At 30.9% G+C, this 19,794-nt stretch overlaps 10 protein-coding genes across 10 annotated transcripts; 2 read left to right on the top strand and 8 right to left on the bottom strand.

Annotated features, from left to right (window-relative positions):
* DFA_01977 (uncharacterized protein) lies at positions 1 to 1,205 on the bottom strand (the record flags this gene model as incomplete). Its single annotated transcript, XM_004359881.1, has 4 exons — positions 1 to 61; positions 142 to 326; positions 388 to 936; positions 996 to 1,205. The coding sequence occupies 4 exons, from the start codon at positions 1,203 to 1,205 to the stop codon at positions 1 to 3; spliced, it is 1,005 nt and encodes a 334-aa protein (XP_004359938.1).
* A 178-nt stretch (positions 1,206 to 1,383) lies between these two features.
* On the top strand, positions 1,384 to 2,787 carry bcs1lB (mitochondrial chaperone BCS1; the record flags this gene model as incomplete). The annotated part of the gene is made up of 1 exon (XM_004359880.1): positions 1,384 to 2,787. One exon carries the CDS (start codon positions 1,384 to 1,386, stop codon positions 2,785 to 2,787), a length of 1,404 nt encoding a protein of 467 aa, XP_004359937.1.
* A 54-nt stretch (positions 2,788 to 2,841) lies between these two features.
* On the bottom strand, positions 2,842 to 3,670 carry DFA_01975 (uncharacterized protein; the record flags this gene model as incomplete). Its single annotated transcript, XM_004359879.1, has 2 exons — positions 2,842 to 3,308; positions 3,391 to 3,670. 2 exons carry the CDS (start codon positions 3,668 to 3,670, stop codon positions 2,842 to 2,844), a joined length of 747 nt encoding a protein of 248 aa, XP_004359936.1.
* Positions 3,671 to 3,912: 242 nt separating this feature from the next.
* On the bottom strand, positions 3,913 to 5,527 carry taf6 (TATA-binding protein-associated-factor; the record flags this gene model as incomplete). Its single annotated transcript, XM_004359878.1, has 4 exons — positions 3,913 to 4,107; positions 4,190 to 4,260; positions 4,321 to 5,317; positions 5,402 to 5,527. The coding sequence occupies 4 exons, from the start codon at positions 5,525 to 5,527 to the stop codon at positions 3,913 to 3,915; spliced, it is 1,389 nt and encodes a 462-aa protein (XP_004359935.1).
* A 171-nt stretch (positions 5,528 to 5,698) lies between these two features.
* Positions 5,699 to 8,634, bottom strand: DFA_01973 (Multicopy Suppressor of STA10-11; Mss11p; the record flags this gene model as incomplete). Its single annotated transcript, XM_004359877.1, has 5 exons — positions 5,699 to 6,201; positions 6,263 to 6,993; positions 7,059 to 7,251; positions 7,323 to 7,839; positions 7,912 to 8,634. 5 exons carry the CDS (start codon positions 8,632 to 8,634, stop codon positions 5,699 to 5,701), a joined length of 2,667 nt encoding a protein of 888 aa, XP_004359934.1.
* Positions 8,635 to 8,860: 226 nt separating this feature from the next.
* gnt2 (GlcNAc transferase) lies at positions 8,861 to 10,150 on the bottom strand (the record flags this gene model as incomplete). Its single annotated transcript, XM_004359876.1, has 2 exons — positions 8,861 to 10,035; positions 10,120 to 10,150. 2 exons carry the CDS (start codon positions 10,148 to 10,150, stop codon positions 8,861 to 8,863), a joined length of 1,206 nt encoding a protein of 401 aa, XP_004359933.1.
* Positions 10,151 to 10,456: 306 nt separating this feature from the next.
* On the bottom strand, positions 10,457 to 11,797 carry DFA_01971 (GTP-binding protein; the record flags this gene model as incomplete). The annotated part of the gene is made up of 2 exons (XM_004359875.1): positions 10,457 to 11,441; positions 11,514 to 11,797. The coding sequence occupies 2 exons, from the start codon at positions 11,795 to 11,797 to the stop codon at positions 10,457 to 10,459; spliced, it is 1,269 nt and encodes a 422-aa protein (XP_004359932.1).
* A 254-nt stretch (positions 11,798 to 12,051) lies between these two features.
* On the top strand, positions 12,052 to 12,627 carry DFA_01970 (uncharacterized protein; the record flags this gene model as incomplete). Its single annotated transcript, XM_004359874.1, has 2 exons — positions 12,052 to 12,392; positions 12,483 to 12,627. The coding sequence occupies 2 exons, from the start codon at positions 12,052 to 12,054 to the stop codon at positions 12,625 to 12,627; spliced, it is 486 nt and encodes a 161-aa protein (XP_004359931.1).
* A 1,387-nt stretch (positions 12,628 to 14,014) lies between these two features.
* Positions 14,015 to 16,514, bottom strand: DFA_01969 (Proline iminopeptidase; the record flags this gene model as incomplete). Its single annotated transcript, XM_004359873.1, has 8 exons — positions 14,015 to 14,021; positions 14,229 to 14,282; positions 14,361 to 14,391; positions 14,420 to 14,653; positions 15,347 to 15,750; positions 15,821 to 15,930; positions 16,002 to 16,242; positions 16,321 to 16,514. The coding sequence occupies 8 exons, from the start codon at positions 16,512 to 16,514 to the stop codon at positions 14,015 to 14,017; spliced, it is 1,275 nt and encodes a 424-aa protein (XP_004359930.1).
* A 1,484-nt stretch (positions 16,515 to 17,998) lies between these two features.
* Positions 17,999 to 19,783, bottom strand: DFA_01968 (ubiquitin domain-containing protein; the record flags this gene model as incomplete). Its single annotated transcript, XM_004359872.1, has 5 exons — positions 17,999 to 18,160; positions 18,237 to 18,519; positions 18,594 to 18,860; positions 18,935 to 19,544; positions 19,630 to 19,783. The coding sequence occupies 5 exons, from the start codon at positions 19,781 to 19,783 to the stop codon at positions 17,999 to 18,001; spliced, it is 1,476 nt and encodes a 491-aa protein (XP_004359929.1).
* Between the last annotated feature and the right edge of the window lie 11 nt (positions 19,784 to 19,794).

Below are 19,794 nucleotides of genomic sequence, written 5' to 3'. Positions count from 1 at the left end.
TCAACTTGCTCTTCTTTCTTTTCTTCTTTCTTTTCCTCTTTCTTTTCTTCTTTCTTTTCTTCTTTCTTTTTATAATTTGGGTTGTTAAATGTGGCGGGGTGCACAAGTCCAGCGATATTTGAGAGATTGAATTTCTTATACTTTATGAAATTATCGACAATGGAAATGGTTGTAAAAGTTTTGATGACTTCAATCACTATGGTCATCTCTGGAGTGATAAGATCTACAGTATGTTTTAGTTTGATCAATGCTGCAATGACACTGATATAATCTTTTTTCAATTCGCTTGCACTTGTATTATGTCTTGATCTAAATTCTATATTATACTAAATAAATAAGGAGGTTAGTTGCTATACTGTATAACATATTATTTTTTGTTTTTCATACTTTGACTGATTTTTCCAAAGAATTAAATTTAGCTTCTACCAGCGGTTTAATATGATCTAGTAGATTCGTAAAGGAACAAGTAGTTTGAACTGGGATGATTCTTGAAATAAACTTTGATTTCGTTGATTTGTCTCTTTCCATGCTCTCAAACAGAGTATTGGCAACATGATAGACATTTAACATTTCTCGGAGTTTAATCAACTTATCTTTGTTGTTTTCATCATCTTGATTGATATTGGTAAAAAGATTATCTTTGATTGATATAAATGACAATCCTTCAACATGGAATTTAAATCTTTCAAATGGATCATCATAAAGATTTTGTTTCTTGTTATTATTATTCTTTTTCTTTTTTCCATTTGCTGATGATGAAGAAGATTGTAATTGTTGTAATTCAGCTTCAAAACTATTCATAAAATTATCAGATGACGTTGTCGATGTTGTAGTAGTAGTAGTAGTAGTCGTTGATTTTTCGTCAGTTGCAACAACTTTATCATTGTTTCTTGTTAAACTACTCATCAAATTAGAATAATGATTATCTTGGAGATACTAAAGTAAATGTAATTAGACAACTTGTTTCTCTTTTTCTTTCTTTTTCTCCAACATACATTATTCAAAAGAGTAAACATATCTTTTGAAGCTTGATTTTCTCTACCTTTATCAAAAGTGATCAAGAAACCAGATGTACCATATTTAAAATGAAGTTGTGAAGTTCCTCCAACTGCAGTATTATTATTATCTCCCTTTTGTTTTTTAAATTGATCAACATCTTTTGATGCATTATCATCATTTCCTATTTTTCTTTTATGGTCACTCATAGTTTCTATCTCTTTTTTTTTATAAGCTATTTTAAAATAATCTAATTCATAACACTGACAAACGATGATGACGACAAAAACGAATAAAATTTAATTTATTTCTTTTTTTTTTAGAAGTCGATATTACATATATCTGATTAAAGTTTATCATTTGTAGAAAGTTTTAAAAGAGTGGAAAATGAATAGAACATTTCAATTAGATACACAATCACCTACAGGTAATCCAATAGGGGGTGGTGCTAATGGTGGAGTACCAAAAGGATTATTAAAATATATACCAGAATCGGTACAACCATTATTTGAGAATCCTTTATTCTCTGCAGGTTTTGGTTTAATAGGTGTTGGTGCAGCAGCAACATTTGCAAGAAAAGGATTTCAATCTGCGCTGATCAATGCTAGACGTTATTGCTTTGTATCGGTTGAAGTACCAAGTCACGATAAATCATATCATTGGTTGATGGAATGGTTGGCTAAAAAGAAACAAAAAAGCACTAGACATGTTAGTGTAGAGACAACGCTTTCACATCACGAGAGTGGTGATATTGTATCGACCATTAACTTTGTTCCATCGGTTGGTTCTCATTACATTCTCTACAAGGGTCGTGTTCTTCATGTAGAGCGTGTTCGTGAAAAGAATGTGGTCGATATGGCATCTGGTAATCTTTGGCAATCGATTACGCTCACCACAATGGGATTCAACAGAAATATATTTAAAACATTGATTCAAGAGGCTCAGGAAATGTCAATCAATCACGAAGAAGGCAAAACAGTCATCTATCACACACAAGGCAACGAATGGAGAAGATTTGGTCACCCACGTGCACGTCGTCCATTGAATAGTGTCATTCTCGACGATGGCCTTTCCGATCAAATCATTCAAGATGTTCAGAAATTCCTCAACAATTCACAATGGTACACTCAAAGAGGTATCCCCTATCGTAGAGGTTATCTCTTGTATGGTCCACCAGGCACTGGAAAGAGTAGTTTTATTACTGCTTTGGCCGGTGAATTAAAACTCAGCATTTGTATATTAAATCTTGCAGGCAAGAATGTTAGTGACTCGACACTCAACCAACTGCTCAGTTCGGCGCCACAAAGATCGATCATTCTTTTGGAAGATATTGATTCGGCCATTGACACCAACCCACACCAACTCGAAGAACAACAAGACGCCAATGGCAATGTAGTCTATCAGTACCAATACAACAGCAAATACAATTATACTGCTCCAGCATCCAATTCTAGCCAACTTACCTTTAGCGGTCTCTTGAATGCATTGGATGGTGTTGCTGCTAGCGAAGGAAGAATTTTGTTCATGACCACCAACCATCTTCAAAAACTCGACAAGACACTTATTAGACCTGGTCGTGTAGATCTAACCATTCACATGGGATTGGCAACTTCCTATCAGATCAATCAAATGTATCTAAAGTTCTTCCCTAATCATCAAGCCCAAGCCGATCAATTCGAATCTCTTGTAGCATCGGAAACCGTTTCTCCTGCTCAATTACAAGGTCATTTTATGAAATATTCAGAAGATCCAATGGATTCTATAAATCATATTAAAGAATTAATAAAATAAATTAGAAAGATAGATTAATAAATATTTGCGTAGTCGTAGTAGTTTTATTTTAATTTAAAACAAAGGTTGTTGTGGTTGTTGGGTAGTGGTAAAAGATGGTTGTTGTTGTTGTTGTTCATAGTATTGATGTTGTGGAGCAACTTCACCTACAATGGCACTATGATTGTGAATGTTTGATTCTTCTTGTTGTTGTGGAATGGGTGGTGGGTTATGGTATTCGGAATGGAAGACTTGTGGTTCGATTGGCGTAACATTGTGGTCTTGTGCCATTGAGAATGGTGATGAAAAGTTGGAAGATGAAGTGGCAAGTGAATCAAAAGAATTTCGGTAATTTTCACTGCCATTGGCATTAATGTCGGCTGTCGATTCCAAAATTGGATTGGTAGTTGGTAAAGATTGTTGATTTCTCTTTAAAATTCTATCCAATGGAATACTTGGTAAATATTTATAAACAATCGATGAATATTTATATCCAATTGAATATCCAGTATATAATGCTCCTTTTACTTTTTCATAATAATCTAAAAAATAGAAAAAATAGAAAAAAGGTTAAAAAACAAAAATAGATAGATGGAGCTTATTTTTATCTTTTTTTTCCCATACCTAAACCAACACTTTTATAATAGTTATATTTAAGATCTTTAATTTGTCTTTCTAATCTAAGAGCATAACCACCAATCAAGTTGAAAGGATGTTGAATGAGTCTCTCGTAAGTCAAATTACAAAGATCTTTTCCTTTGACTCTTTGTGAAGATATCATGTCGGCATAGAGATCTCCATCTTCAACTACTGTTCTCAACCAAATCTGAACATCTTCTTCTGTCCATTGCATAAAGTCCTCTAATACAATCTTTTTATCAAGGTTGATATGTGGTTGAATCATTGTTACTACTACTACTATTACTATACTATTTGTACAAGATTAATATCTAATGCTACAATAAAGAAAGATGAACCACAACAAGTAAAGAGTCGTTTTGTCCGTTGGGATGACTCACACTCAAAAAAAAAAGATTTTTTTTTAAAATTATTTTTAATTTATTTTTCCTTTGAAACTACGGGGGGGGGTGAGTCACCCTCTAAACAAGAATTATTTAATAAATTTTAATTTATTTTAAATTATTTTTAAATTTCTTTAATAAAGACTAAAATCTTTTCACCAAAAATGTCAAATATTTCTTTAAAGATGTGATGATTTTGTAAAGTTTGTGTGATTGAAATACTGTCAAATTGTTTTGGAATAGTATCTTTGTTTATATCCAATATTGTTAATACATTTTCTCCTTGTGATAACCATGATAAATATTTTCCAATCGATTTCTAAAAATAAATAAATAAAAATAAATAAATAAAATATTAATATACATATATATTTGTTTTTTTGTTTTTTTTTTTCCATTACAATTAAAGCATTAACAACACGATCAACTTCTAAAGATTTTGTTTGATTTGATGGATTATTTAATTCTGGTTCTATTAATTTATAATATTTAACTACGTATGGTAATAATAAACTTTGTACAACGTTTTTACCAAGTGCAGACAATGCTACTATAGCACCGTAATGTGTTGGTAGTGATTTACTTGTATCGTGAAGAGCTTGAAGAAGGGTACGTGTAATTCTACCTTGTAGTGATCCATAGGAATCTCCATACTTTTTACACACCAATACCAATATATCTGCAACATAGTCTCTAAGTTTCCAATGATTTTCATTGGCCGATTGACAAAGTTTTCTTCCAAGTAGACATGTCATCATCGATGGCATCATTTGATGAAGATATAGTTCTGCGTGAAGATGTGTAGATTCCAAGATTGCTCTACACATACGCATCAATCTCATTAGTAATTCGAGATTGGTGAGATTCTGTGTAACTTGTAGTGATATGAAATTGGTAAAATAGGGTAATAGTTGATTGAGAGAAGAATCGGTTCTCAACGATTCTACTACACCTTCAAATAGTGTGTGATTGGGTAAATCATTGACTGAACTAACAACCTTTTCATAAAACATTTGCATCTCTTTTGCAAGTACATGTTTAACTTGTGGTTTAACAATGGCTGTATCTCCTGTAAATGTTGTTGATTCGGCGGTATTTGTTGGTTGTTGTGATTGTGGTTGAGATTGATCATCTAATTTCATTTTCTTTGTTGATTGATCATTTGAATTGTTTGTTGAAGAGGATGAAGATGAAGAAGAAGATGATGCTTTATGAGCAGCAGCAATAACAGCAGCAGATGGATTTTGAGGAATCAAAGGTTGAACACCTTCAATTGCCAACCAATGAGCAGCAATAGATGGTTCGCGTGGACATTTTGGTAGAGGTTGTGAGATGATATCTTGAAAGTTTAATTCACGATCGTGTATATAATAGATTGCCTGTGTAGGACTTTGAACCTTTGAAAACTTGTGTGGTTCACAATTACTATAACCATACAATACTTCTATGTTTCTTAACTTTAATGCATCATTTATATCATCTGTACTTAGGTATTCTCTTTTTGAATGTTTCATAAATTTAATTGATTCCTAAAAGAAATAAGCAAGTAAATGAATAGATTGATAGATTAGATAGATCTATATCTATCTTTATATCTCTATTTAATCACATACTTGAACAATTTCTCTAATTCTATATTCTACATCTGAAGCTAATTGATTTGATATTTCATCACTTAGATTTGATATCCCTACACATTCTGCTATGATCTTTATAGTCTCTTTTGGTAAAACACTCATACTACTACTACTACTAATACTACTATGATATGTGTATTTAATCTATATTTATCAAAGAATCTGATTGAAAACAAGTAAAGTAAAAGTTCGAAAAAACAACCCGCCAAAAAAAAAAAAAAAGAAAAAAAAGAAAAAAGTTTCAAATATAATATTAATTAAACATTTTAAGTTTTATTCAAAGCTTTGATCATTTTGATTTATATTTTTTAAATGAAAATATAAATAAAGTAAAGATGAAGGTTGTTGTTGTGAAGAATTTTGTTGTGATTGTTGTTGTTGTTGTTGTTGTTGAGATTGTAATTGTTGATTACGAAGTAGGTTTATATTTTCAAATAAATAAATATAAGGTAATCGCAGTAAATAAGATTGTCTATTTTGTAGTTGACATTCAGATTCCAAACTAAATTCCCATTTACTAGATACCTTGTCATTGTGTTTGATTTCAATGACTGGTCGAACCGATAGATCAACCGTTGGTATCATAACCACTCTCATCAACTGTGCCATATATTCACATTCATTGTGTGTACATGTTTCCAACAATTGTTTTTGATAAAATATTGATAGATCAGACGATGAACTATTTTCAATAAAAAATTTCCTTGATCTTCTCTTTTCATAAAATCTATGTCCTAATGGACATTGATATTCAAATGCTAATTTACCTGTTTCATCTTTGAAAAATATTAGTAATGGAATATTTGGATTTTTTCTATTTGTTTTTTTATATTTTACATTTTTGTAAATTAATATTTGGACTGGATGATGTATTATTCCAAATTGCGAAAATTCTTTTCATTTCCCAATCTTGAAGGATAGATTCATTATTTACAAAATAACCATCATTTGGTATACTGAAATTTTCTTGACTATTGTTTAAATTCTTTAATCCACTACTTGCAAATTTAAGTAGAGCAAACCAAGAAAATGTTGGACTGTAGGATTTATGTTGATAGGTAATTGGTGAATGATAACTTAGTAGGGTTTGTGAATGATCTACCAAAGTACATTGTTGATTACAACATTCCTGTTGAAAAAAGGTAGAATTTGCAATTTCAATGTCAAATACATCCTCTCTCAACTTTATAGTTTTTCCACAATTACATGTAGCCAATGATCTGTAACCTGATGAATGTGGTCTTGTTTCAATATCTGTATTGCTACCTCTTGAAGAATATTCTTTGGCCACTCCACTACTACCCAAACTTGGTAGATGATGAGTTTTCAAAGTACATACTCTACCAGTCACACTTTCAGCCTCACATAGCTTTCTACCCTTTTTCCAAATAGATTCACATTCTATTCTAAGATTATTTGTATATTGATCGATTGCTGGACCATTTGAATTTAATGTTAGATATTGAATTGATTTTTGTAACTTTGATTGATGTATCTTTGATCCATAAATTGGTGGTAATCCTTCTAAATAATTTTCAATTGCCAATTTAAAATATGATTGACAAATTCTAAATAAAAAATAAAAGATTAATAAATAAATATAACCAATTATAATATTTCAAAATATATTTACTTTGAAGAAAAATAAAGATCAATTGAAATATAATTTTTTAAATTATTTAAAACTGATTCTTTTTGCTCAAAAAGACCACCAAGTAATGAAGTTGTAATCTTTTCCCATAATGAATATTCTGCCAATTTATATTTATGATTATTAATTGAATATTTAAAACTATTTATACATGCTGTTGGTATATTATGATATCCTATAAAAAATAAAAAAATAAAATAATAATTAAATAATTGATTAAATGTTTCTTTTTTGTTTCACACATACCAGATTCATAGACAGACATTAATTGAGTATAAAATCTAAAATGTTTTTGAATAGATAAAGATTTACCCTTTTCATCAATCAATTGATTTGATGTGGGTTGATTATATATTTGATATAATCTAATCAATCTAACCAATGGTCTATTCATTTCTATCAAAAATAGAGAACTAGATGATAGAGAGGAGGATCCTCCTTGATCCTTTTTAAAAGTATTGACATGATGAGAAAATGAAGTAAACAGACTATTATTTTTCAATAATGTTATTATTTGTTTCTTTAGATTCTCTTCCAATTTTAGATGATACTCTCTAGAGTAATTGTCAGTGAGATCTTTTACAAGAAATACTTGAAGGATTGGTATACATCTACCAGGTTGTAAAAATGGTGTAATATCATTGGGAATGTTGTGTTTTGTCAATATATTATTAATCGATGGCATTGTCATTTGTTTCATATGTTTTAAAGTTTTAAATATATTAAAATAATCTAATTTTATAGTTAAACTTTCAAATACAAGCTAAAAATTAAAAAGAAAATTATTAATTAATTTATAAACTTTTATCTTTTTTTTTCTTTTTTGTATGCATACAAATATAATATTACAAGTATTAAATAAAAATAATAAATATTTTAAATAGAGATAATCTGCATCATCAAAGAATTTTTCAATATCATTTGAAGTAGAGTTATTTAAAGTTGACAATTCTTGACAAGCCATTGAAAGTAATCTAGTATCTCTTATTGAATTTAGATTGATATATACATTTTCTTTTGATTCATCATGATATATTTCCAATTTAATTGGTTCTTCTGATAAATTGACATTGTCATCATTTGTTGATGGACTGGCTACCTTGTGAAATACAGATTGATTTACCAACTTGTTTAGAAACATAAATTTACCTTGACTTGAATCTCCAATTACACCAATAACACATACTCTACCACTTGGTGGTAAATCTATAGATGATGATTGATCTTCTTGATACGATGAATCATCTTGTAATGATGATGATGAAGATGATAGTTCTTCATTATTAAATTGTTCTACTTGTGTTGTTGTAGTTGTTGTTGGTTGTTGAGATTGTTTACTATGATGATGATTCTTTGACCTTGAATTTGACTTTGTCTTTTCAGTAGAAGAAGAAGAGGTCGAAGTGGTTGATGATGTAGTAGTCGTCTTTTCTGCTGATGATGATTTCTTTACATAACGATGATGTTGTCTATCTGATTTTGGTTTTCTTTCACCACTACTACTAGTAGTAGTAGATGAAGATGAAGATGAAGAAGGAGTTTTACTATTATTACTCATTCTATATATTTATCTATCTATGCATCTTCTCATTCAAATCAAATAAACTATTTAAAAAAAAAAAGGGATTTTCATATCAGATGAAAAAATGATAAATAAATAAATAATGTTAAATTTATTAATAATTTTAGATCCAACTTTTTTTTTTTTTGGTTCTTTTGTACAAATGATTAATTAATTAGTTCCTTTTCCTTTTCCTTTTCCTTTTCCTTTTTTATTTTTTTTGTTATCTACACCATTTATTAAAATCATGAGTTTTAGCAATTGGATCTAAATCATAAGTTTTCCAATATTGTTGAATGATTGATTTGTTTTTAATGTCGTAGTCATTGATATCGTAGTATTTTGGATCAGATAGATCATGTGGATGATCCAAACCAAGTATGTATTTTGCTCTGTCGACTGATTGTCTCACGCCGACACGATATTCTGATACATCTTCCCAAAACTTTGGTTGATCTTTACGAATGTAGAAATGATAACAAAAGTTCATTGTAGGTGCAAAGAATCTGTAACCATTGACCCATAGACGTACGGTATGTAAGATCTCTTCACCTTCAAACATGTTGGGAAGATGAGGATCGTATGGAACCGTTGATAAAAACTCTGCTGTACCAAAAAAGAAACCAGCCGCTAAAAATGGACACTCTTTTGGTACCTCGGTGGCAGCGAGAATATAAGAGTTGAATGTCATGAGACCCTCTGCATTAAATATACCTTTACATAGATTGGGTACATGTGTTTGGTCATCTTTTGGCAGTCCAGATGAATCGTGGTCATATGGTAATGGATAATGAGTCAATATCCCTTTGGGAACACCACCTCTTCCAATCTCTACACCTTCGACACGAGTCAATTTCCAATGATCATCAATCACATGAACATCCCAATGTTTGATAAAACGCATGTGTGAATCGATTTGCATATAATAAGTTTCTTTTTTGTATAGTTTGCTTGCCCAGAATCTTGCCAATGTCGGACCTTTTGACTCTTCCGATGTCATTGATTTGAATCGTATGTGTTCATCTACCCATTCTTTTGGTATATCTAGAGAATGATAACAATAGGAATTGGGATAACCATGTTCTACAGTATCATTGAATATCTTGTCAATCTTTTCAGCACCTTGATCTACCACTCCAACATATATATACTCTGGATGTTTTGCATTCTTGTAGATATAATTAATCGTATCACTACACATTGCATCTCTATAAGATGCCAAAGATATAAATATAGTTGGTTCCAATTTCACCTGTTCTTTACTTGATATTAAATCATTTTCTCCTTCTGCTTTTTCTATTACATCTACTTGTTGTTGATCTATATTGTTATTATTATTATTATTAAAACTTGGACTAAATTGAAATACTCCTATTATTATAAATACTGTTATACATACTAAAGTAGATAGATAGAGAAAAAGAGGTTAATAAAAGTTCTATTAGATTCTAATCTTTTGTTCAATAATAATAATAAACATACATAGTGCTATAAGTTTAAAAGTTGGTGCCATCATGATTGATGTCTATCTATATCTTTTTATAATCTATCTATTTACACTTGAGATACTACTCATTTACAAACTATAATATTTATTTTAATTAATACCAAAAGAAAAAAACAAAATTGAATTGAAGTTGTGACTGCGCATTAAATTAATTTAATTTTTTTTTTAATTTTTTTTTAACAAGTAGGAAATCTTTCAAGTACAATGTTACCATCTAATCCAGACCATCGTGATGGGTAGAAAAGATTAAAATAAATAAATTTAAAATTTACTAAACAAAATAAATTATTCAATATATGTTTATTTTTCCTTTTAAAGATTAAATTTAAAAAACATAACATCACCATCTTGAACTAAATAATTTGGACCTTCTTGTCTTTGTTTACCTTTTTCTTTTGCCAATTTTTCATCACCGTTGACGTCGATGAAATCTTGATAGGCGATTGTATCTGCTTTGATGAATCCCTTTTCAAAGTCGCTGTGGATGACACCAGCGGCAGCTCTTGCCTTTGTGCCAACTGGAATGGTCCAAGCACGACATTCACGTTCCGATGCAGTATAGTATGATTGAAGACCCATAAGATTTCTTGCTCCATTGATAACCTTTGACAGACCGTTATGTGTGAGACCATAGAGTTGAAGGAATTCCTTTTTCATTTCCTCGCTCTCTAGATTGGCCACTTCACTTTCAATTTTGGCCGATACAATCACTGGATCTACTTGTGATCCTTGTTTTCTAGAGAATTCTTTAACCATTTCTGTATATTTGTTGCCAGTGGCAACGTCTGCTTCACCGACATTGCAAGTGTAGAGTATTGGTTTACAGGTGAGTAGGTGGAGTGATTGGAAGGCGGCCCATTCCTTTTCTTCGATTTCAACGTCACGTGCCAAAACACCACCCTCTAATGATTTGATGACACGTTGTGCCACTTGATTACGGAGTAGTTGTTCTGGTGTTGGACGTTTCTTTTGTTCGGTCAATACCTTTTCCAATGATTGCATGTCGGCCAAAATCAATTCAGTCTCTATCGTCTCTATATCCTTGATTGGATCAATGTGATCGTGAACATGAGTAATATTACCATCTTCAAAACAACGAACCAAATGTACAATCAAAGATACCTGTCTAATGTTGGCAAGGAATTTATTACCCAAACCTTCACCATCCGATGCACCTTTGACCAACCCAGCAATATCTACAAACTCTAATTGTGTTTCAACTTTACTCTTTGTATTTAATAATTTTGATATATGATTTAATCTTTCATCTGGTACCATTACTAATCCTATATTTGGACTAAACAAATAAAAAGTAAGTAAAATAAGACTAGAGGAAGTAGTATTTGATTTGATTTGTATTACTTCTTACTCTATAGTACAAAAAGGGAAATTTGCAGCAGCAGCAGATTGTGAACTAGTAAGAGCATTGAATAAACTACTCTTACCAATATTTGGTAGACCTACAATACCTGCAGATTTACATGATCCTTTTAATCTCATAAAATGTGATGCTTTGGCTTTTGTATCTCCTGCTGCTATCGGTGTTGCTGTTGCATAATGTCTAAGTATAATTCTTGTCGATGATGACGACAAAGATTGACTATTCGTCGTCGTCGTCGTTTTAAATAATAATTGAATTGATGATTTAATCATTATTAAAGAATTGTATAGAAAAAACGAGTAATCAAATTCTGATCGTGTCTCTCGAGAGAATGCAACGATAAAAAGGGGGTGAGACAATTGTGTGTTGTTTGTTTTTTTTTTTTAATTTAATTTCGAGGTGGGTGGGTTAAACAAACAAAACTGATTGATGATGATGATGTTCATTCAAACAACTCTCATTCTTTTTCTTTATCTATATATCTCTCTCTCTTTCTCATTATCTATATTTTTTATTTATTCATAGGATGAAAGATCATTTAATAAAATCATATTTAAAATTAATAGCAATTGGATCGATTGGATTATTTTCAGGAATTGCTATATCATGCAACTTGATTGATATACCAATCCTATTAAATATATCAAAAAAGGATAAACAAAAAGCTGCAACATCATTTAAAACACTCTATACTTTGGCAGCTCCACCACAAGCAATCATGTCATTGTTGGCTGCCACTGCTGGTTTGGTTTTATTCTTTAGAACTAGAGCCAAAGGTAGATGGGCTTTATTTACCATTTTATCATTACTTCCTGTTCCATTTACACTTGCATATATGGGTCCCTTAATTAATAAACCTTTATTAGAGTATGTAAATTATTAATAATAATAAAAACAAAGAAGATAATAATATTTATTGTTAACAATTATAAATCTTTTTTTCTTTTCTCTTTTTAGAATGGCAGATAATTATCAACCAAAAATCCATGATGATAAAGTTGAATCGTTGATTCTCCGTTGGAGACAAGCTCATAGTGTTAGAATTCTCTTTTCTTTGATGGGTTTTGGTGTTGGTTTGGGAACTGTTACTGGATTATTTTAATCAACAACAAAAAAAAAGAATAATAATAATAAATAATAATAAATAACTCCATAGCCCGAAGAAAGGTGCTTTTTGAAAGGAGAAAAGAGTACCAGATCGAGAGGCTGGAGCAGATGGGTAGAGTTGGCTGGGAAGGTGTAAGCATCCATGTTATGTTTTTTTAAAAGATTATAAACGTCCTCTTGGAGGTTGGATGTGTGGTTGTCACAATAGGAGGACTTTCTTGTCAGTGCCGTGCAGTTGTGTGTGCTTCTCTGCCACCCACTCTATAAAATGTCTCTTTTGCTCGGTATCAACCCATCCAGATGCATTAAAAGTCACATATGCATCTGATTCTATTTCAACTTCACCCAAACTTGATTTTGGTGCTTTAAATATAATATATGGTGGTAACAATGATCCATCGGCCATAATAGTTGATATTACTGTGATATGTTCGTTGTTATTCACCTTGTGATATCTTGGCTGGCATATCTTGGGATTACAGACGTACTATATAGAATGGAAGGTGTAAAAAGCTGTTAAAATGAAGAATTTTTGTTCATGTGTTATATAGAACCGTTTACCTTTTCCGTTGATGCATTCAAAGTAACTGCAGTCTCATCAAAGTTACATATGTTCTTTAGCTTGACTTGGTTTTCACATAGATTCATTGTTTGTATTTTAGGCCAATCTTTAACTTGAGGGCTATCAGCAGATGTACGTTCTTGTGTAGTCATTGCTCCCTTTCTTGTTTTGAGATCTTTGGCAAAAGGGTGTTTTCTAAAGGTTTTGTGATACCAAGAATCAGATGGTTCTTTTTGTAATCACTTCCTTTGATGACATGGGCCTTAAAAAGAGTATAATTAGCCATTGTAATCAATATACACGTTTTTTGTCAATTATTTGTTGTTGATTGGGGAAATATTACCATTTTAATTACATCTTGCTTTGTGGGAGGCTTCTTAGCCTTTTGGAGACTTTCTATCTCATCAACCAACTGCTGGGTTTGGTCATCAGTGAGATAGGTTCTGCTAATCACATTTCCATCATAGACCTCAGTTACAGTCTTCTGAAACATTCCAATACTCCAAGTTCTTCACATATCTATTATAAGCTTAGTTAATATGTTTTGGTAAATCTTCTTTTGTTTTGGTACCTCTTTTTGTGTCCTCAAGTCTTGGCGGTTCCTTTTTAGATACTCGAGGATTACCTTCTTCTGACCACCTCTCTTTCTTTTAATTTTCCTCTGGGGAATTGATATACTCCTTCTTGTAGGTCTAAGGTTGCCTGGATTGGTCAATTTTAAATATAGAAATGATTAATTCTTTCAGTTCAAAAAAAAAGGAGGGAAAGTGCGTGTGTGACATTTGCGCACCAAAAAAACATCGGGAAGTAAATAAATGATTTAATTACTAATAAATAAATAAATAATATTTGTTTTGTTTATTTTATTAAATATTCAACACTTATTAGCTACAATTCAACCGGCGGGAAAAAACCGAAAATAAAAATAAATATCTATGCAGATCTGGTCCAAATATGGGCTAACGGAGTGGCGTCTAAGACAATATACTCTTGTATTTGGACGATAAGAAGTATTTAATCCAAATACTTCTTACCGTCCAAATAGTTCTTGACCTACTTGTTCTTTTACTTCATTATCCAATAAAGTTCTATAATAAAAAATAATAGATAAAAGTTAATATAATTAATATAAATATATATATCTATGTAAAATATAAATGACATACCCACGACAATGTAAAACATGTTCTCGCGTACCTGGACTGATGCCATACATCCCTTTAACTTGTATAGGGCTCGCCTTCTCTCTCGACCACCTCCCATCCCATTGATGCAAATTGGGTGACGTGAGTATCATATTTGCATGGAGGGCAAATGAATACCTTTGCCTTTGATCGGTTGATCTCGTGTGGAGACGTGGAAATGTCATGACCATTCATGCATATGAAATTCAATGCTTTCTCGGCTCCCTTATACTCTGTTTGGGCCGTAGTTCTGCCACCTTTGTCTCTGATGTTGTCTAAAGTTTTAAAAATAGAATCCTTTTTTTTAAAATATTAATATAAATATGATAATAATAATAATAATAATTAGCAATAATGTGTTTTCAAACATACTTTAATCCATCTCAACAACAAATCTTTGTAAATGATCCTTCACTTTACAAAATCAAGGCAAACAAAACTATCGAAACTCAACAAAGAAGGAATGCTTTCCAATGATTTGGCAAGTAGTAGTTGAATTGAATTGAATTGATTGGTTGATTGGTTGATTGATTGGTTTAATTGTAACATTTTCAGTGATTGAATGGTTGGTAGATTGATGATTACAATGAAAGAGAGATTGAATAACTACAAAGATGTGAAATAGATAGACAAACAGATTGATTAAATATTATTGATTGATTAACTATTATTGATTGATTAACTACAATCATTTTGGATGATGATGATGATGAGGAGGAGGAGTGGAGGGGGATATCCCCCCCTATATTATCTCTAACAATCTTCTTTCTGTGTTTAAAAAAAAATAAAGAATAAAATCGAACTACCTCTAGTTATAGCTCTAAAAAAAAAAAAAAAAAAAATTTTTAAAATAAAATAAAAAAAATTATTCAATCAAAATATACTTTATTTTTGTATTACTAATATTTTGATTATGATTTAAAGATTTTTAAATTTATCACAAGCTTCAACCAAACCAGAAATAATACCTGGTTCAGACATACTGTGACCAGAATCTGCAATGATTTTCAAGTCAGAGTTTGTCCAAACCTTTGAAAGTTCCCAAGCAGTGGTGGCTGGACAGACTACATCGTATCTACCTTGAATGATGACACCTGGAATGTTGTGTTGATTGAGAATGGTTGCATTCTTGAGGAGTTGTCCTTCTTCCTTGAAGAATCCACCATTGACAAAGTAATGACATTCGATTCTAGCAAAGGCCAAAGCAAAAGCTGGATCTTCTCCTTCTTTGATCTTTTCATCATCAACCATTAAACGTGAAGTTGCCATCTCCCATCTGGTCCATGCTTGTGCACATTTCATCTGTGTCTCTTTATCATTATCATTGGTTAATCTACGATAATAGGCACTCATTAAATCTCCTCTTTCAACTCTAAATGAAAAGGAAGGAAAAAAAAATTAGAAAAAGAAATAATAAATATGTTTATAAATATTTTACATACTCTGGGATTACACTAAGGTATTCATCAAAATAATCTGGGAATAAATAATTACTTCCCTTTTGATAAAAGAATAATAATTCTTCTCTTCTTAGAGTAAAGATACCACGTAACTAAGTTGATACAAAAAATAATTAATAATGAGTTTTTCTTTCATTCATTTCTTTCAATCTGTAAAACATACAATTAAACATTTAACAACGGTTGGATGAGTTTCAGCATAGGCAAGAGCCAAAGTAGAACCCCATGATCCACCGAAAATAGCCCAACGATCAATTCCAAGGTGTTTTCTAATCTTTTCGATATCATCAACAAGATGCCAAGTAGTATTATCTTGTAATGAAAAGAGTGGAGTACTCTTTCCACAACCACGTTGATCAAACATTATAATACGATAAGCTTGTGGATCACAGAATTGTCTGTACCTAGAGAGAGAGAAAAAAAAAAAAAAAAGGTAGATAAGTATTTGTATCTCTTTTATCTCTTTCTATTTCTTCTATTACCATTCACTGCAGCCTCCCCCAGGTCCACCGTGTACAAAAAGTATTGGATTGCCTTGAGGATTACCTGACTCTTCAACGTATAGTTCATGAATATCTGATACTTTGAGACGGTGTTCCTTGTATGGTTGAATTGGTGGGTATAATGTTCTTGGGTAATCCAATACTGATTCTCTTGGTTTACTAGTTGTTGTCATTTTAAATGATTATATATATATATTACCAATGGAATGTGATCTTGTGATGACAAACAAGCCTTCAGTCTTTGAGGCCTGGGCAAATTTGAAAAAAATATATTTTAAAAAAATTATTATTATTAATCATCGAAAGGTCGCACTGTGATCCAAAGGCCACAATGGTAATATAATTTGGAACCATTACATACAACATTTATTCATACAACTAGTAGCAGTAGTTACTTATTTCATCAACCTCTTTTTCCTTTTACATGTGATAAAGTGGGTGTGGTGAAACTTTACCTCATGATATCGTGGATGTGGGCCAATTATAGTGTATGGAACCACTGAGTTTGGTCTAATCAAGGAAGGACTGCTTCACATGTCGACCTATTGTATATTATGCTAAAAGTTTTATTAAATGAAATATTATATTATGGATCCTTGCGACAAGGATCCATAATATAATATTTCATTTAATAAAATAATATTTCTGGTCATTTCCCATACCACATGTTCTTTGCATTGGCTCACAACATATTCATTATTGGTTTATTAGTGTTGGTAGATTATATTACAAGGATAGTCGAGGGATTGTCAGGTAGTAAAAGTGCATCACCATGTTATCATATGACTTTTATTATAAAGTTTTAAACATGACAACTTTATCATTTGTCCTTGCATTGATTATACGTGCAACTTTAATCAAGAACAACTTTTGCCTTGTTACCATAACCAACCCTTTATTCGTCCAAGTTCTCCATCCCAAAACATTTTGATTGTATGTTTTAAAAGCTGACCATTAGTGTCTATCAACAAATGAAAGATATCATGGACAACGATTCATGTCAGCAACGCATATTGCCTCCTGGCACAGATGGATTCTTTGTTTCATCCGAAACCATTTATCTATCCAATTTTTTTTATATTTAGATAATAGGAGTTCGACTCAATTAACAAATCTATTTAAACTCTGTACATTTATTAATAATGAGTTGAAAAAGGATCCCTATTTATAAATTTTATGATACTGTTGGTTGTCAAAAAAAAAATATTGTTCCAAACATTGCCCAAAACGCAAACATGGGTTGAGCATCGGCATACTAGAAATATTTAATGAGACACCAGATTTTCATGAACTTTTTGTTGAAGAGTCAGGTAATCCTCAAGGCAATCCAATACTTTTTGTACACGGTGGATCTCGTGGGGGTTGCAGTGAATGGTAATAGAAGAAATAGAAAGAGATAAAAGAGATACAAATACTTATCTACCTTTTTTTTTTTTTTTTTTTTTCTCTCTCTCTAGGTACAGACAATTCTGTGATCCACAAGCTTATCGTATTATAATGTTTGATCAATGTGGTTGTGGAAAGAGTACTCCACTCTTTTCATTACAAGATAATACTACTTGGCATCTTGTTGATGATATCGAAAAGATTAGAAAGCACCTTGGAATTGATCGTTGGGCTATTTTCGGTGCCAATGTTATAAAAAAAAAATGATTATTTATTCATCATTTGATCTAACATTTAAAATTGATTGAGGATGAATTTGAGATTCCTCCAAAGTTTGTTTAAAATCTTGACCAGTATAAACTTTTTTTGGAAACTGTGTAACAAATTGGAAATTCTCAATCTCTATTCCACTACCATGAAGAAAATCACTCAACTAGAAATAAATAAAAAGAAAATAAACATTAATGTTATTCATAAATATATTTTTTTTCTCCTTTTCATTTGCTTACAGTTTGTAAAGTATCTGTAGAATTAAATCTTCTTTCCAATTTTGAATCATCTGGTAATTTAAAAATAATTTGAGTAGATTTTGGACCTTTGGCAGGTTCGGGTGGAACCAAATTGATACGATCCAATCTCAATTGTTTGGCATCATTTATCTTTTGTTCCTCTTGTTCTATTCTTTGTCTCTCTTGTTGTTCTTTTTTTGCCTTTTCAATATCTGCCTTTAATGATTCTTCATATGCTTCATCTTGATCTTGAACTAATCTTCTTTCTTCTTGTTTTTGTTCTCTAAAAAAAATAAAATAAATAAAATTAATATTTATATTTATCTTTTTTTTTTTTGTTTTTTCTACTCCTTTTACTCTTCAGCTTTAATTCTATCCAATTCTTGCATATTTGAAGTATATTGATGAATAATTTTAGAATAAAATTCATCGCCATCTGTGATACCTTGTAATAATTCCAAAACTCTTGGGGTACTACTAAAATTGGCAACAAGAGCAACGATTGGATAACTTTCAAATGGAATTAGATTAAATAATAACATTTGTGCAGTTTCATTTATAGTTCCAACATAAAATATATAATTATTCATTATAAATTCAAATACTTTTTCTTGTTCTAATATTCTATAAAATAAAATAAATAATAAATAAATAAATATTATTTTTTATCTTTTTATCTTTTTTTTTTTTATACGTACGAACAAAACATTACACATTGTTCAGATTCAGGACTATGTAAATAGGTAAGAACCAATTTACCTTGTAATTTTGCTTCATTGAGAGCTTCTTTATAACTACCTTGGAATGGTTCTGGAAGATTCATTCCAAAACTAGCATAATCACTTGCAAAGGTTGGATAAGATACTTGATCCAAGAATTCTGTCAAAGCTTGTGGTGATAGATTAGAGTCTTGATCAAAAGATGAATTGGGGAAATAATTTGTTGCAAATCTTGATGTTACATATGGTCTAGATACATCATAATCACCACCATCCATTGCATCATCATCATCGTCTGAAAATGTTTCAATATTATTATTTTCATCATCATTATTATTACTACTATTATTTACTGGTGGAGTTGCAATACTTGGTGAACTATTACTATTATTGCTTTCATTTATATTGATAGCATTTATATTTGAAGATGGTGATACAACATTGTTGTTGTTGGGTGTAGTATTATTTTGTTCTGCTACTACTGTTGTTGTTGTTGTTGTTGCTGCTTCTGTATTGTTTGATGATTCATCAACTTGTACCATTTCAACTCTTGATAAATCCATTGATGCCAATGTTGTATCTTCATTTACTAAAAAGAAGAAGAACAAGAAATAGAAAGAGAGTTTAATAAATAAATAAAAAAGAGATGTTTACTTCTTTTTACTATTTCTTACCATTTACTAAATTTAATAACATTTGTTTATTAATTGGTATACCTGTATATGCTTCCAATGTTGATTTTAATATTGATATGGTTGCATTGATAGGTAAAACCATTGGTAATGTATTACCATCATATAATACATCAAATACTATACTATCATCCATTCTCTCCAACT

Source organism: Cavenderia fasciculata, assembly GCF_000203815.1.
Source record: "Cavenderia fasciculata unplaced genomic scaffold Scf_Dfasci-F-a-25c12.r2-5, whole genome shotgun sequence".
Taxonomy (NCBI): domain Eukaryota; phylum Evosea; class Eumycetozoa; order Acytosteliales; family Cavenderiaceae; genus Cavenderia; species Cavenderia fasciculata.
Note: the sequence above shows the minus strand (reverse complement) of the source record. Positions and strands in the feature narration are given on the sequence as shown.